The sequence below is a fragment of the Colius striatus genome, chromosome 9, assembly GCF_028858725.1.
Source record: "Colius striatus isolate bColStr4 chromosome 9, bColStr4.1.hap1, whole genome shotgun sequence".
In the NCBI taxonomy this organism is placed as follows: Eukaryota; Metazoa; Chordata; class Aves; order Coliiformes; family Coliidae; genus Colius; species Colius striatus.
Window position 1 is genome coordinate 9764531 of NC_084767.1, and position 18182 is coordinate 9782712.

At 37.5% G+C, this 18182-nt stretch overlaps 1 protein-coding gene across 1 annotated transcript in view; it reads left to right on the forward strand.

Moving 5' to 3' along the window:
* The window catches only part of DOCK2 (dedicator of cytokinesis 2), a 167752-nt gene that overhangs the window by 13895 nt on the left and 135675 nt on the right, over positions 1-18182 (forward strand). Inside the window, exons 7-21 of the mRNA XM_062003141.1 lie at positions 175-310; positions 1957-2111; positions 3072-3153; positions 3631-3766; positions 4319-4394; positions 5250-5326; positions 5676-5801; positions 6396-6520; positions 9389-9487; positions 10693-10765; positions 10841-10944; positions 13275-13458; positions 13555-13652; positions 15371-15460; positions 15675-15775. Of these exons, the coding sequence (XP_061859125.1) occupies positions 175-310; positions 1957-2111; positions 3072-3153; positions 3631-3766; positions 4319-4394; positions 5250-5326; positions 5676-5801; positions 6396-6520; positions 9389-9487; positions 10693-10765; positions 10841-10944; positions 13275-13458; positions 13555-13652; positions 15371-15460; positions 15675-15775 (1662 nt within the window). The remainder of the gene's footprint in view (positions 1-174; positions 311-1956; positions 2112-3071; positions 3154-3630; positions 3767-4318; positions 4395-5249; positions 5327-5675; positions 5802-6395; positions 6521-9388; positions 9488-10692; positions 10766-10840; positions 10945-13274; positions 13459-13554; positions 13653-15370; positions 15461-15674; positions 15776-18182) is intronic.

Here is an 18182-nt window from a genome sequence, read left to right on the forward strand (position 1 = left end):
ATAAATACTGTACAACAGCTTGAAAAGAAAAATATGGGGTTTAGTTAAATTTCTCTTCAATAAAATACTGGTTTGTGTATTTAAACTTACTTAATTGTTTTAAAACTTGAAGCAGCATCTTCTATTTTCATAGAAGGAAATAACCTTGGCAATACGACCTTCATATTTTCACAGGATACTTGAGCTAGATCTAATAGTTAGAGATGAAGATGGAAATATCTTGGATCCAGATAAAACCAGTGTCATCAGTCTATTTCATGCACATGAAGAAGCAACTAATAAAATCACTGAGCGAATTAAGGAAGAAATGGTAGGAATGACTGGCCAAACTTCATGCTTCCTTTCCTAAAATTGAAATGAAGAAACAGCACAAGGGTTGAAGGATGTAACCTTCTACCATAAATTTGGTGGAAACTTTTGCCTCTGATTTAACTAAAAGTAGATTCATATTCATGTGTTATAAATATGGCTAAGCCTCAAATTGAGTTAGCTGCATTTGTGCACTGGATTCAGGCTGCAAGCTAGGCTGAAAGCCTGTGTCTAAAGCTGATTCTAAACCCCTACTTGGGCTGTCATGACACTTCAGTAATGCCCATGACAAATCACTGTGAAAACCTTATGAGATAGTCTCATCAGTTTCACTAAATAAATCTTGCTTTCCATACATGAAAATGTAACTAGCTAATAATCTAAGGAATAATAAACTTGATAGTTTGCAATAGACTGTGTTGACTTGTATTAAAAAGAGCCAAACAGTGGATGAAAAGAGCTTTGGGACACAAAATGTTAAGCAGCTGCTTCTTGGTGGTTAAAATGGGATATAGGTAGAATTTAGGATCCTATTTTTGAGTCAGTGAAACTCCTCAGCTGTGTCCTAATGTCAGTATATGTTATTTGTTCCTCTTCCAAGAGGTATATTTTGTTCCGCTGGTGCTTGTAGCATACTGAAACCCCGCTATGAGGGGAATAGCCTTCTGCTGTATCCTACTGTGTTCAAAGATCATCTGTTTCAGACTTGTAGGCTTGCCTCTGTACTTACAGCTTGATACTTTCTCTTCTCTTTAAAAGCACTGATAACGTTTCACCCCTTATATAATCACCTAGTGCCTGAAGAACTGGCATAAGACATGGAAGTCACACAATCACAGAATACCTCAAGTTCAAAGGCACCACCCATAAGGGTCATTGAGTCAAACTCTCTTCCCCTAAAGAGTTTCAAGTTCTTAGAGCAGAGTAAAAAGATTGGAAAATCTTTTAGGCATGGTGTTTTATCAGTATTTTAGACAAATACTTAAAAACAATTCTGTTGACAGCAGCCTGATGTTTCAAGACAGGAACGTTTATGGAAGTGAAGGGTAAAAGGAAAAGAAACAGATTATCAGTTGCATTGCTTGGAAATATCCATAAAATAATCCCTTTTCTATGTCTAAAAGGACACCTACCTGGAAAGGATAATATGCTTTGAATCCCACAACAAGGCAGTTCTTACTCATGCTGAGTTAAGTCTCCCCAAGTACTGTGAAACATTGATTTAAGGCTTCCCTGTTATTAACTTGTTCATTATTTGCACACAGAAGCAGTTCCTTATCCTGGGTGCAGTGTTTTGAAGGATCCAGTCTGAGCTTTTTATCTGCTTGCACACAGTGAAGGCTCAGGAAAGGAAAGTGGGATCTTCCATACCTATGTCACATCTGCACCTTCTAATCTGCTAACTTCATAGCAGAAAAGGACATTGCTACGCTGGTGAAGCATTGCAGAGGGTCAGAAACTTATTTGCTAGGCATGTCTTTCAGAGGAATATACAGGACAATGCTTTTTGTCTGGAAACGAGTATTTTTATCCAATTTTTTTACTTGTCAAGATTAACTGTTATGTATGATAAAAAATTAAACTCCCTGTTATATCCCACCATTTCAACTCATGGGTCTAGCTCATTATTTTCCTTCTCCTGAGCAGTCAAAGGATCAGCCAGATTACGCATCGTACTCTCGAATGTCTTCGTCCCCCACTCACAGCCTGTACGTCTTTGTGAGGAATTTTGTTTGCCGGATTGGAGAGGATGCAGAACTCTTTATGTCCCTGTATGACCCACAGAAATTAACAATTATAAGGTAAGCTTTTTTTATTGCAAAGGAGAAGCAAAAGGAAGTAAAATAGTTGCCAACATGCTAGACCTGCAGAGTACGTAAATAAAAGGATTCAAAAAAACAAGAGAGAGAAGGGTGGGCAGATCTAGTTGTTGGTGGCTGCTGGAAGAATTCTAGGGTAAAGGATCTCATATACTTCAATAGTTAATTCCTGAATTGAGTATTTCACAATTTTGGATAAGCCCAAGGCCACTGGAAAGTTAAGAGTTTATTCTTGATGGAGAATGTTGTGGTGTCTGGAGTCAAATGCTGAAATGAAGCAAGGAGACAAAATGAGAATAATTTATAAATTCAAAGACATGTTAAGATTCTGTGTTGAGGATTCTCATAAAATAGACTGTTGATGGTAATGTTTCCTCCAAAAAAGGTTCTCCTCACCCTCTATTCTGCCCTGGTAAGGCCTCATCTGGAGTCCTGTGTCCCGTTCTGAGCTCCTCAGCTCAAGAATGAGAGAGTTCAGCACAGGGCTACCGAGATGATCAAGGGGCTGGAACATCTTCCTTATGAGTAAAGGCTGTGGGAACTGGGGCTGTTTAGTCTGATAAGAGGAGACTGCAGGAGGATCTCATTAATATTTACAAATATTTAAATGGTGGGTGTCAGGAGTTCAGGACATCACTTTTTTTTTCTGTTGTATCCAGTGATAGGACAAGGGGTAATGGAAAGAAGCTGGAACACAAAAAGTTCCATTTCAACTTAAGAAAAAACCATTTCACTGTAAGGGTGAGGAAGCCCTGGCACAGGATATTTTGATAGTATTTTGTATAGCTTTCTCCTTGTCCTTTTAGTCTGCTATAGATTTAAACAATCACCACAGGCTATTGTTTGTTATGCAAACTTTGTTATGTACTGTGGTTTTTCATGTGCTGTGAAAAGGAAGAACTTTTAAATCACATGGCAATAAGATATTTTTCTTCAAAACAGTGAGAACTACTTGGTGAGATGGGGGAGTAGAGGCTTTCCAAAGGAAATTGATATGCTCAACAATCTTAAAGTAGTATTCACAGTAAGTGTTTTTCAGTTTACCTTACTTGGTATTTGCAAATCGGATTGTCTCTTCTCTGTGGTCACTATCAGAACTGAACATTGAGCAAGATATAGGAGGAAGCAGAAGTAATCTTAAAAACAGGGCAAGATGACTACTCATTGAGTGCTTTAAGGCAGTGACAGTGCTTCCGTGTCCTTCCTTCAAATCAGTTTGCTACCTCATAAATTTACTGACGACTTGATATTTTCTTATCTGCTGTACCTCTTGATTGCTACCGATTCTCTGTTTATCTGCCATGTATTTTCTTCAAACTTGCAACTGTCAGGTTTTTCATCCTTCCTATGAGCTCAGTTTGGTGAAGCTTGATTGGTTTTTAACATTTGATTATAGAAGCTCAAATTATTATTATTATTATTATTGTCATCATCATCATTATTATAATTAAATTAAACATATCATTATTATTAACTTCATTGTTTTTTGTTTGTATCTTAGGATCTTGGAAATAAAGACCTTAGCAGAGACAAAATTTATTTAGTTTGTCAAATAGTTCGAGTGGGAAGGATGGATCTCAAAGACAGTAACTCCAAGAAATACACACAAGGACTAAGGCGGCCTTTTGGAGTGGCAGGTAACTGATGTCTCTCATGCTATATCTGAAGCAGGACCCCTATGATACTTGCCATCCCTGTAGAGTAGAATCTCTGCTAAGACATGTCACAATAAAAGCTCTATCAACTATCTTCTATATTTAATGTAAGTCCATAAAGGCTGCACCTACATTAGCCTTTTAGTTCAGGTCAGAAATGTACTCTATGAGTTTAACTTCCTAACAATCCATACTCAAGGCTACACAGTGTAAACAGTACTAGAATAAAAAGAATTCCTTGCAGATGAAATAAAATCAACAATTATGTCCCCAGAGCATCACCACTGCACTCATACCTGTATTTGCAAAACTAATCTGAAGTAATTCTCCCTTTACACAGCATTGTGTCTGTAGTGTGGACTTTGCACTACACTTCTGCCTCACAAATCCATCCCATCGGGCTGCACTGCTTGCTACTGAAAAAAATCTACATTTACCTTGAGGCAAAAGAACATTAATGTCATTTTTTTATAGATTAGAGGAAATATTTCACAATGCTAATACTATTGTATGTTTTGATGATATTTCTTCTAGTTATGGATATTACAGATATCATAAAAGGAAAAGCTGAATGTGATGAAGAAAAGCAGCATTTCATTCCCTTTCACCCGTAAGACACTCATAACTCTCTTCTTTTTAATATGCACAAAAATATTTCTCTATCTCTGACTGAAACAATATTTTAACATGTTAAATAGATGTATATTTCTATGAATGTACTCCTTCAGATAGCTGCTGTCATGTCCTGTTTACCAACTCAAGTTAAATATTTACATATAGTCAGCAGTAAGCTTTACAAGTATGGATAGCTAGTAAGTTATGAGCTTGATTTGGGTTTGAATTCAAGAAAAATATGACTGAAAACTAGGTTTCAGTTAACAAGTTGTTGGATTGTCATACATTAACTATCTGCAAAAGAAATGCCAGGCCAGCTGCCTAAATATGCGATACTTGAAGATACCAGTATTCACAGGAAACACATTTGTGCATTCTACACAGCTCTGCTGCTCTGATAAATGTAAACCTCAAAGATCCAGTTATGACAAACTGGTTTATTATTTCACTTGTTAACAATTTAATCCAATGTGTTTGTTTTGTGAGAAACTTTCTAAGTTCAAATATGTGTGATAAAAATTAAAAGTTCATTCATCAGGCTGTATATCAGGGAAAGTGAATTGGATTGGCATGTTGGTGAATGCATTCATGTCATGCCTTGCTGGAGAATGAAAAGCTTTTATATTGTCAGTCTCACAAAATGCTTGCTGTCCTCAAGTTGTGTTGATTTAATCTTTTCCACTTCAGTGTACACATAAGCTTAATGTGAGCGGTTTGCAAGTCAGAGATAATGAAATTACGGAACATATCATAAGGTCAAGTACAGCAAAGGGGACTGAGGGTGTTTGTCTGCTATGTTCTGAATGGCGTTCAATGTAATTCCTGGTAGACATTGTTTTTTCTCCTACAGGGTAGTGGCAGAGAATGACTTTTTACAGAGTCTCCTAAGCAAAGTGACTGCATCAAAAGGAGACAGTGGTGGACAAGGTAAAGTACTTTTTAAAAGTCAATTAACAAGGTCTTTTTGTGTAACTTGACTTTATATTACTTACATTAACGAGAAAGGCTTTTATATTAGAGCTGTAACACAACAGTGGAGGTGGGTCAACTTTGAAGCTGGAAGTGAAGAATCCTGAGTTTGTTGCAGGATCTTGGAGATTATTTAAATTAGTAGCTAGAGTTTTGGATAGTAGAGCTTTTACTTTCAGCTACAGTGAGTGGAGGAACTGAATTCTTATCATTGTTTTGGTGGGTAGAAGAGACAACCATCTGAAGAGAGGTGGTTGTTTTTTCTTCTTGCTGTATATGTAATCTACTTTTTTTTAACTCCTAATAGGTCTCTGGGTAACTGTGAAAATGCTTGTTGGAGATGTGATTCAAACTAGGAAGGACTATCCACATCTTGTAGACAGAACCACAGTTGTTGCCAGAAAGCTAGGATTTCCTGAAATAATAATGCCAGGTAGGAATTGCTCTGCATGTAATAGGAATGGACTTTTTTCACTCCCAAGGTTAATCAGCATCAGCTACAGCCTGATTTAGTTCTGTAATAGGTAACTCGGAGGCTCTTTAGAGTCTACTCTTCATGGTAAGTTTTGCTTCAGTATTAGAAGCTTTCATGTAGTGAAATGCTTAGAAAAAACTTCCTAGTAATTAAACAAAAAAATGAAATCAAGAGTGAGGGAAAATCCCAGCTCCTTGTATGTAACTTTTTGGTCTTCTAAGTAGATTATTATAGATTCTTACTTGAATTTTAAATTAACCTTACTTTTATTGTAACTTATCGCTGTTCTTTAATAATTCAGTAATGGCATCATCTGTCAACTCACCAGCAGGTGTCAGTGTAGGACGAGAATTGCTTCAAGTCGCTTTGCGTACTCCCATTTAGTTTGTAGTATCGTTTTAGCTAAGAATAAAGAGATGAATATCAAAGTTCGGATGGAAAATATGACACTTTTAGCTGTTTGACTGCAGCAGAAGGGGTACTCTTGTGAAATTCAGTTGATGTTATGCTCTGACGGCTTTTTCATTGATTTTTAATGTTTCTATTTTTTAGGAGATATAAGAAATGACATTTATATTACATTGCTGTATGGAGATTTTGATAAATATAATAAAACGACTCAGAGAAATGTGGAAGTGATAATGTGTGTCTGTGATGAAGAAGGAAAAGTAATACCAGTAAGTTGGGGGGGTTTTTTTCTGTCTATTTCTGTATGTTTCTTCTTTTTTTCTACATTACAGAAGTAAGCCTTAAACTTCTTACAAATTTTTATGAAATACCATTGTGCAAAGACTTGCAGTTGCCTCGCTGGTATCATCTTGTGACTCTTTTATAGTGTTTAAAGTGATACATCTATGAAGGTCCTATAAATGTCTTGATTAAAACTGTAATGAGAAATAACACTGAATGACCCAGTTGAGCTGTGCCAAGGAACAAACGCAGTTTCTGACAATTACTGCATTCTTACTCCAGGGTTTTTCTTCTGGAAATTCCCTGAGGAATCCAGTTTGCATGGTAAAATGTTAAAGTATCATTTCTACTACATAACAAAATCTTTGTGTGGGACAGGAAGACTGTGTCTTTGTCCTTTGAATGAAGTACATGGCAAATACCTTAATGGTGGCAACAGAGGAGTGTGGACTCTGTTACATAGGTGACAACTATTTACAGTAGTTTTTTCTTTGCTTATTTTCATCCTGGGGAATTTTTGTCTTTTGCTTTGTCTTTTTTAACACCAGTTCAGTATTCAAGGGGAATTTTTTGCCTTTCCTGAGCTTGATACTGTTCCCAAAATCAGTACTGTGGTCATGAGGGTGAATTTGTACTGATGCTTCTTGAGATAAAATAAAGATGCAGCAACTCACAGTGGTTCATGATTTGCTCAAAAGTGTTTATGAACTACAGCTAAATGATTGGCCTGAAACATAACTTTAAACCTTGAATGAAGAAAATCTTAAGTGTAGTCCACACAACAAATTGTAACCCTGCTATAAAACACTATCTGTACCTATGAAAAGATCTAACCACTTGACTTTCATGCACAGACGTTCACATTATTGTGAATTGACTTCAGTAACCTCTATTCTGTGTATTCACAGATAACATGCTTAAAATACATATAGCTGTGTCTTTCCTTAAAGAAATTAACCCATTGCTGTGTATTAAATCTTGCATTCCAGTTTTGTGTGTGTTTAGTTCAGCACTTACATTCTTTATCCAAATACTAGGAGAAAGTGAATAGGTCACTTTGTCTATGATATGAAATATATGTTCAAATCATGCCTGCTTTTGATGAGTAATATGACTTAGACATTTTTAAGTAACAGTCTTGAGGAGTTAATGGAAATGCTGTTGAATACAAGTAATAACAAATGTAACTAGTTGTCCCCTTTAGCCTCCAAAAAATAAATACATATCAATAAACTTTCAAACCCCCAAATGTATATTAATTTCAATGTTTCTAATTATCCATGAATCAAAAGAGGTATCCAGTCATGAAACAGTAAACTCTTTGGCTCTGTTAGATATCAAAATAGTTGCAGTTGCAGAGCTAGCACTGAATTTACTATTGCAAGTAAAAGGCCTTTTTCTACAAGGGGATGTCACAGAAGACATTCAAACAAGTTGGTGCATAAGCATTGAAAAATCTCCATTCAGGCAGATGAGACATACCTTTCTGCAGTTAAATCCCTCTGACAAGGCTTTACAAATCATCTTCAGGTATCAGCATCATACCCTTTTATTCACAAGGCATCCTGGTGTCTGAAGCAGACTTCTAAGTTTCACCGTATTTTCAGCAGGAAAATTACAACTTAGTGTAGCCCATATTAGGGTTAGTTTTATCTGTACCTTCAGTAGAGAACTTAATATATTCAGTTCTTTCATGCTCTTCAGTTTCATGTGGTCTGTCTGGTGTCAGGGATCTTGCTGCTTCAATTATCAGTAGTAAGAGTTACTCTGCATGTACAATCCTCAACAGCAGTGTGCTGGAAAAGACAGATGTAGGCCAAACCTCAGATTCACTAAACAAACTGAATTCCTAGGTTACAAGAAATTTTGAACTTGGTCAAAACTTTAAGTTGGATCTGTACTAGTCATTAGAGGATGGGAAATTTTAAATGTTGAAAAAAAGGCAGGAGGGCACATTGTTGGTGCTTGTACAATGTTTAGTTTCAAAGTTGCCTCTGGTATGCAGCTGAACACTTCAGAGATTCTGCTGGAATAGAATATTCTAGAGTAAATGGAGCAATGAATGGAATAGTGACACTAGAATATTTTTACTTTGTGTGTTTCTTCAAATTGAGACGATACCTTGGCTACTTAGCAGTTGGAGAAGAGAAATCAAGTCTGTATTTTTCATCACCCCTCTCCTCTTCAGGTCCACTGTGTAACCCCTGTAAAATCTAGGGATAGACCCAGTGTAACCATGGAAAGAATTCATTTTCCTTATGTTCAGAGGTGTAGAAAATGCAGTCCCTTCATGCTAACACTTCCTCTGCATTGGTGGCTTGATTATTATTTCATTTTGCATGATGCTACATCCAAATCCAGACCAGTGTGTTCAACATTTGTGCTGCATCGTGATTCTGTCCAGCCTGGTCCAAGTGATGTGGGGCATGCTAACATGAGAAAGGTTTGTCTCAGCTCCCAGGCCTGAGTGAGGGCTCTTGTGCCTTTCAAATGGCAGCTGTGCCCTCAGCACTGCTTTCAGCTGTTTTATGAAGACATAGAGTTGCAGCACTAATCTGGCTGCTGTGAGTCCCCTGTGGTGGCTGGTAGGCCATGGCTACAGGGCTGTGGGTGGAATGTGAAGGTGGTGCCAGGAGCCTGGGCCCGGCCTTGTACCTCAGCGAGCGGTGAGACGGGCTGTGCTCACAGCAGAAGGCCAAGGGCAGGTCATTTTGGCACTGCCTGAGAGGAAGCTGCTGTGGGGATGCTGGTGGGAGGCTCTTGGGCAGTGCCATCTTTGTCTGGTTTTGCTCAAGTCATAAATATTTACAGAAATTGACGAGCCAGTCAACATTTTCTTCCCTTCTTTTTATAAGAACGCTGTTTGCTTGGGAGCAGGGGACAAACCCGTGAGTGAATATAGATCGGTGCTTTACTACCAGGTCAAACAGCCACGTTGGATGGAAACGTTGAAGGTATGGTGTAGATACTTCTTACTTGCCTGTTTTCACTTCTTGGTACTTCCCACTGAGAAGTTGCATAACATCATTTTTTTTTTCTAAGCAAATAACTTGGTCCTGAATAGAGCTAGAAGGATGGAGCCTGAGTCACGCATCAGTTATTAGATATATATGATTACCGAGGCTTGAAATTTGGCCTAGAAAATGATGTCAAGATTTTGTTTAGCAAAACAAATGGGGGCCTCTTAGATAAGCTTATATCCTAACATGGATGATCAAAAATGAAATACTGCATTTGTTCTGTTGCAGTGAAACAATGGAGATGAGCCTCAATTACATGATTTGAAATAAAAGAAGTCCCTCCAAGTATTACTATTTTAGAGAGGAAAAGCTGTTTTGGCTATCTTTAGAGGAACACCAGTGGTTAATTAATCTAGCTTTAATACATTTGACTGGAAAATGCCCAGAAGCTTCTAGAAGCACTTCACATTAAGTGTATCTCAGGCTTCCTAGCAAGCAAGCATTGAAGATATTTTCCATGGATGACAAGCCTGCAATTATTACACTAAGATGTGTTGCTGAGATTGGTCAGGACAAGGAGGGAGTGAAAGTATGATTTGAAACAGAAGCTTATTTGTTGCTTTAAAAACATTGACCCATTCTGTGCCAGGGCTCCCTCACCTGAACAGTGAAACAGTTTTTCCTTATGTTTAAATGGAACTTTTTGTGTTCCAGATTCATAGAATCATAGAATGGCAGGGATTGGAAGGGACCTTTAGAGATCATCTAGTCCAACCCCCCTGCAGAAGCAGGTTCACCTAGATCAGGTCACACAGGAACATGTTCAGGCAGGTCTTGAAGACCTCCAAGGCAGGAGACTCCACAACCCCTCTGGGCAGCTTGTTCTTCCCATTACCCCTTGTCCCAGAAAAATCTGATGTCCCAACCTCCTGACACCCACCATTTAGATATCTGTAAATATTAATGACATCCCCTTGCAATTTCGTCTTTTCAGCCACTACTTCTGCTACTGCGATCAGGCTCGATAGTTTTAAATGATGTGTGAAAGACATTGTGGAGCCAGCAGATATGGTGCTTATTTTAATATGGAGCCTGTAGATATGGTACTTATTTATTCTGAAATAGGAGCTTACTCTAGATGAAACCACCTTTCACCCTCACTCCCCATAACTATTGGTTCTTTCCCGGTTTTACAAAAGGTAGCAGTCCCTATTGAAGACATGCAAAGGATACATCTGCGCTTCATGTTCAGACACAGGTCATCTCAAGAGTGTAAGTAGGGAATTTTTACTCTAGTGAATTTTAATTCTTTGATGGAGAGTCAGCAGAAAATACTTTGCTTTGCAGCTAAAGATAAAGGAGAGAAGAATTTTGCCATGGCCTACATAAGACTAATGAAGGAGGATGGAACAACTCTTCAAGATGGCACCCATGATTTGTTAGTCCTAAAGGTACTGGACCAACTTTTTTCCTGTTTCCTCTAGGAGACACCTTTTTTCACATTATTGTCTTTGACTACATTGTTTATTTTCTTACTGCTGGAGTAATTTCATCATTCTATTAAAGAAAAATGCATTAGGTCTGAACAAAAAACAAAGTGAGGTAATTTATTCTATGGTCAGTAAACATTTATCTGAATTTTAACTAGAGATATGCGTTATCTAACCACAATGAGAGATGATTACTCTTCCTACTGTTTTTACTGAAGCTTGTGATTTTTGTTCATCTGTTGTACAGAGGAAAACATGCTAAAGCTCAGTACCTGGATGTGTGCCATTATTCTTGCTGAAGGGGAAAAAAGTGTTCTTTTGGTTCATTTAGTATCTTTATCCCATGAATTATCAGGGAATATCACCTAAGGGAATTGGCTGTATGAAACTGCTCTGTGTAGTTAGGTGCAAAAGGGGAAGTTTCAGGAACTGGACATTGGATGTGAGGAATACATTTGGCTGACTCTGACTGGACACAAAGGCCATTTTTTACCTTAAACTGTATCAGGGAACAGATATTTCAAGATTACAATTTGTTGTTGTTGTGGGGTTTTTTGAGTTTTTTGGAATTTTGTTTTTTCCCTTGCTGAATAGTGTCTAGCAGGAGCTAAGAACCAGAAACCACTTCCAGTACAGATGAAATTTTAGTTGAGTGCTCTTTTTAGTCAGCTAATTTGCTGTTAACTTTAATAGCAAATGAGATGCACACACTAAATTGAGTTGTTTAGCTAGTCCAACAAAGATTAATGGCATTGTATAGTTATTTATCTTATCCTCATTGATGCCAACATTGATAAATACTTAGACCAGAAGGAAAATAGTGATCATGTATGACTCTGTGGTTAATGTTTGTTATGAAAGTCGATCTACTTCATTTTTGTATCAAACTGGCAATTTTTCCTTAAGCAACAGCATAGATGAGAAATGCTAAATGGAGTTGACCTAGTTTATGTTTGGGAGAACTAAACAGGTTTTCTGGCATATGTTTCCTTATTCTACTATTAAAAACATTAATTTTAAGCTGTTAGTGTTTTAAATAGTTGTACATCTGGCCTCTCAACTTGAAAACTGCTTAAATTTAAATAGTGTACTTTATTTTCATTTCATTGAATCTTTTGGGGCGACTTTTGGATCAACATTAAAAGTCTTGTCCCCATTGTCTAACTTGTCACAAAAAGAGGAAGGCAAGATTCTCTTCTGTTTCCAGAAATTCTGAGAAATTTATCTGGTGAGCTTGATAGAGTCAGAAAAGTTAGTAAAGCTGTCTGTCTATCTAGCTCTTGTAGTCTATTTTCAACCTTACTTCTTGTTTGGTAAGGAAGTAAAGACTGCACACATACAGCCACTGAATCAGATACAAACCCAGTACTTTAGAAAATAATGCTAGATTATGGGTTGTGTAACTCCTTGTTCATGCACTATTGTAGACTAAGGGGCTGCAGTTGAGTCAGATCTATCATGGTGTAGCTTTAAGTGACACAGCTCATAAACTTGGGAAATTTTCTTGAGTAGTTTTGTTAAAGAAAAATTACATCCTCTAAAGAGTGAGGAGTGTGATTTTTATTGTCTTTATCTAAACACTGCTCTCCTGTTGGGTGTGAATCAAAGATGAGACTAAAAAAAAGACATCTGTGGTGGTTGTGTCATGCAACTTGATAAAACAGAGGAGATAAAAATACTTATTGGTAATCTGGTTTTCTTACTGTCTATTCTACTGAGAAGCACAAATTACATCCTATCCATGTCAGTTACTGCAGCGTATTCTCCTATGTAAAATAGGATCTTATCTTGTCCTGATCTTTTATGTTAAAGGTCCAGGTAGTAAGTTAAAATGGTCCTTGCAAAATAGTGCTGCTATTCTTTCTCTTTTCAGCCACATTTTGTATCTTTAGCTCGTGCACAGACAATGTAACTACACTGTGTGTATCCTGTGTGCAGTCTTCAAGGTGATGCCCAACAGTCTCTTGTGTTCTGCAGATACTGACATTTTAATGAGAAAACATCTCTTATGTTTACTCTGCTGATCTCACCCCTCATGCTTCCTTACTGCACCTTAAAACACATATCTTTATAATTTCATTGTAGCATTTTGCCTGCATATTCATTGCAGCCTTTCTTGCTGACTAATATTGACTCTCGGTTTGCCTATATGAGCCATACTGGGACCTGAGTGTTCTTTAGTGCATGCATGTAATCCCATAGCATCATAACTTGTTCTTTACTTTTAGTATTAAGTCTAATTTTAAATCCAGTGGTATGAAATATGTAATAAATAGCATGTTGTTTTTCAGGGGGACAGTAAAAAAATGGAGGATGCAAGTACTTATTTGACATTGCCTTCTACTCGTCAACACCTGGAAAATAAAGGAGCAACCATCCTCAGGAACTCAAGTATTGTAGGGGGGCTTTCAGTAAGCTCACGAGATGCTTTTTGTATTTCAACTCTTGTTTGTTCTACAAAGTTAACTCAGAATGGTATGTGTGTTCTAAACACTTAGAAGTTTTAGGTGTTTGCATAAATGATAAATCACATTTTAAATTTTCATGTCTGTCCATTTATTTTTAAATCAGTGGGCTTACTGGGTCTCTTGAAGTGGCGTATGAAGCCAGAGCTGCTCCAGGAGAACCTGGAAAAACTGAAGATTGTAGATGGAGAGGAAGTTGTGAAGGTATATCTTTATGTAGATATTCTAACCGTAGTTCATGCCTCTTCACACCGTGGCAGAAAGAATGCTACACAGATCCAAAAAGAAAGAGAAACTGGAGGGTCAGTTAAAATAAACAGAGGAATTTAAGGAAACCTATGAATTATACTTCCACTTATGAGTGTCATTCAGTATAATGTCTCTGTTAGGGACAGTTTGCCAAAAACATGAGCAAAGCTCTTCATTAGAAGGATCAAAGACCCAGGTACCTGGACAGGATTCTTCATGGTATTAGTTGTCTTTTTTTTTCTCTATTTTTTGCTCCCAAACATCTCTGGTGTTGGCTGCAGTTAGACTGCAGGTTTGTATGTCATATCTGCCTGCTTTCACTGGTAATTGACTTATTAGGATACTTTTCTGCTTTCCATGGTTTTATTTTGCTGGAAGTTTAGTGCATGAATGGAGAATTCAGTACCAAGAATATTATTTACAGTCATTGCTGCTTTGGTCAGGTGCTTACATGTATATCACAGGCAAACTTCAATTTTGAGCATGCACAGAAAATTATATTTAAAACCTTGATTGGATACAGAGGCATTAATAGAAAAATGGTTTCCACAGTCTCATTCAACTGTTTGCTTTTGTCTGTCTGGAACATAACAATTCCTACTGCTTCCTTTGTGTTCCTTAATATTAATTTATATATTAAAAATAAGTGTATTATCTACCTAATAAATGGCTTTGTTAACTGAATTAGTGTAATATGAATAAAATCATAGAATTATAGTATTGTCTCAGCTGGAAGAGACCTTTAAGTTCATGAAGTGCAGCCTTTGTCCCAGCCCTATCAACCACCAGACTGTTTCCCTCAGTGCAACACTCACCTGCCTCTGGCACCCTTCCAGAGATGGTGACTCCAGCACCTCCCTGGACAGCCCATTCCAATGCCTGACAGCCCTGTCAGCAAAGAAATTCCTGCTCACATCCAGCCTGGCACAACTTGAGGCTGTTTTGTCTTGTTCTATTGCTTGTTACAAGGGAGAACAGACTGACCCCCACCTCGCTACAGCTTCCTTTCAGGTAGTTTTAGAGAGTGAGAAGGTCTCCCTCAAGCCTTATTTTCTCCAGGCTGAATAGCCCCAGATCCCTCAACTGTTCCTCATCCCAATCCTTTACCAGCTTGGTAGCCTGCCTCTGGATCTTCTCCAGCACCTCAGTGTCCTTCTTGTAGAGAGGGCCCAAAACTGGACACAGTATTCAAGGTGCTTTTAAGAAAAAGTTTCAGAAAGCGGCACACACTATTACATTTGTATTCCTCTTTAAATATAAGTATCAGGTACCTCTCTGGAGAGAAGGAGGAAAGAGAGAACTTTAAACACCTTGAATCAGACCACAGAACTCTGAAGTGTGTTTTTAATCATTGTGCATGTATGAAAATAGCATCTACTAATCTGCGTCACTAAGGAACTAGGAATGCAGGTTTAGACAGTTATATCACTTATACAGTATTTTTAGCTTTTCCATAAGCTTTGAGCTAAACATGTATTATTGATTGCTCATGTGTCTGAGGATGTAAGCTCTTAAAATTAAAGAAACTAAAGCCTACACCCTCAGAAACATTTTCTGAATTTGTGATGAAGGCCTTGAAATTCTAACTTGAAAAGAAACCAAGCCTGCTTTCAGAAAACTGACTTGTGAGAGTTGAGTTGATTGCTATATTCTAATTTCATGCTGCTCTATAGTTTCTCCAGGATACTCTGGATGCCCTTTTTAACATCATGATGGAACATTCCCACAGTAATGAGTATGACATCCTTGTCTTTGATGCACTGGTAAGAATCAGCACCAAGGATTTTACTTGCCAAAATAATGAGCTATCAAGTTGTTTATTTCAGGGAATTCATCTAAAAATCTTATAGAACAAATGAAATCAAATTTCTTTAAAAACTCTCAATTAGTACATTATCAAAAATTTTTCAGAAGGCTAATAGTGAAATTTGAAATGTGTTTGAATAAAAAATGCTAATTATATCCCTGTCTGGTTAGATATACATCATAGGACTCATTGCAGACAGGAAGTTTCAACACTTTAACACTGTTTTGGAAGCCTATATCCAACAGCATTTTAGTGCAACGCTGGCATACAAGTAAGTTTGTGTTCTCTTTTTTTCCTAAACCTCCACTATCACATTAAATAAAGTAAATCCTGTTTGTGACTTTTCTGATGTAATTAATGGTGACTGTTGTTATGATGCTGCTGTTTGTTTATTTGTTTGCTGCCTATGAGAGACACATGTGACTGGAGTCAATTGACAAATAGTAATTGATTTAGAGTTAAATGATTCTTTGGTGTTCATTTTCTCTTGTCTGGATTTTGCTGTGTCTCAGCATTTTACCTACATCCTGTCAAATTTGTCAAAAGATATGTTCTGTAAAGCCTGTCCTGTTATATTCCTGGCTGTGACCTGAAGTGCTTTAAGTGAGTACTTGAGGATGTCCTCAACCCATTTATATAGGTTTCCACGTGTTTTTTTACAGCAAACATACTCATGGGGAAAAGAATTGCTTGGGAACTGTCAAGTCTTCACATGCAGTTCACAGGCTGATGTTGCACCAAGAGGGCTTCAGTGCAGTGAAATGGAATTTTGGTATTTGTTATGTGGGCTGCAGTGAACTGGAGCCTCAGTGTTTGTTACATGGCTGTGCCAGTGGGCAAGTGGACAGACTTTTGGTGGCTTTGATTTATTTTATTTTATTTTTGGAGCTTCTAGATGATGCTGAAATGGGAAGACATGGATTGATAGAAGAGCATAAAATTGTGGAGATATATTTTACAGTAAATGTAATACTGGTTTCCTACTTCATTTAAAAATGAGTTTTGCAAATAATGGCAGGATAAAATTGCTTTGAATTATGAAGAAGGATAACATCTTCAGTTAGTGCTGATCTTGGGAAAATGCTGTAACAGGATAGATGTATTTTTTTATCTACCAGAAGCTTTGTTCTGGCAGCTTAATGAGGTGGCAAATCGAAGCAGAACTTTAATTTGGGGTATGAATAATAGATGGAAGACCTTAGCAGAAGGTTTGGAATGGTTGAGGATATCTTGTAGTGTCCTGTGCTGAATTTGCATCAGTTACAACTCGACAGGCAATGTCACATAGATGATGCGTTAGAACAGGAGTTTGCTAGTATTAAAAGGCAGTAGTTCACAATCAAACCTTTCTCAGGTTCTAGGGAAGTTGAAGTTATCAGTATTGGACTCAGAAAGCTGAAGCTCAAGATACTTTACAGAATCACAGAATAACCGGGATTGGAAGGAACCTCCAGAGACCAGCCAGTCCAACCCCCTGCTAAAACAGGTTTCTCTCAGTCAGGTTACATAGGAAAGTGTCCAGGCAGGTGCTGTTAATGCTCCTGCACTCTCTATGTAACAAACATGAAATTTAATGGTGTATATTATTGAGAAAGAAGAGAATGTTGAATACAGAACCTCTCAGCACAGCCTCATTTGCTGAAAATGTTTCTAAGAATTACTTGACTGGGAGTTTCTGATGACTTAATCAAAGGCACAGAGGCAAAATAATGTTTATAATTGTTCCCCAAATCATGGATGTTTTCTTGACATTATTGGTTCCATGCACACCATGGAAAATGCACGCTGGCTGTTTCAAGAATCATTTGTGAAACACACAGCTGTATGTGGTATAACTCACAGTTAGGAAGGAGATATCATATCCCAGACATATTAAGACCATATGTGGTGTTTTGGCCAAACTGTTAGGTATTTGTTCAGTTCCTAGCTGAACTAGCTAGTAACCTAACTTGTACCTAGCTTTTATAGAGTTCTTAGAGGACTTAACATTGACAGCTGAGGCACCTTGAGTGGACTACTTCTGTATATAGGTTCTCTGTGAATACAGAGAAACTGTAGAAGAGAGTAAATGGAAGCACACCATGGATGTAGTGCTGGGAAAGCTGAGAGGCTCAAAGTGTATTTTGGTCCTGAAAGGTGAGTTAGACTAATGCAGTGAGGCTGATGCCTGTTAGTGACAGAGAGAGAGATGTATACACTGTGTATGTTCTGGAGCTGTTATTTGCATACAACTATGTTCCAAATATCAAAGTGATCACTAATGCTTCATCTGTTAAGTTGGTGAACTTAAGTTTCATCAACATGCAACTGTTAGTTTAGTTTTTGTTGGTTTTTTGTTGGTTGTTTTTGTTTGTGTAGTGTAAGAGAGAGTAGGTTTCCATTTTTGTAGTGATCTAAGGAAAAATACCCAAAACTCCAGCCCTTGTTTTAGTTCTTATGGCTATATTAAGATCAAGTTTACATCACTGATATTAGAGTAATTGCTTAAAGTGAAACTGTAGATTAAGGGACTTAGTTTTAGGTGAGCTTTTGCACTTGTTTAGAAGGTTGGATATTTAGCAAAGAATTGCCTTTGGATACAAAGCAGGAAAGTGTTTAAATAAAATAAGTACTTTAAGCAGATATTGCTGTGAACCAGAATATTGTACTGTTTACAAGCAGTTCATTTAGAGCATGCA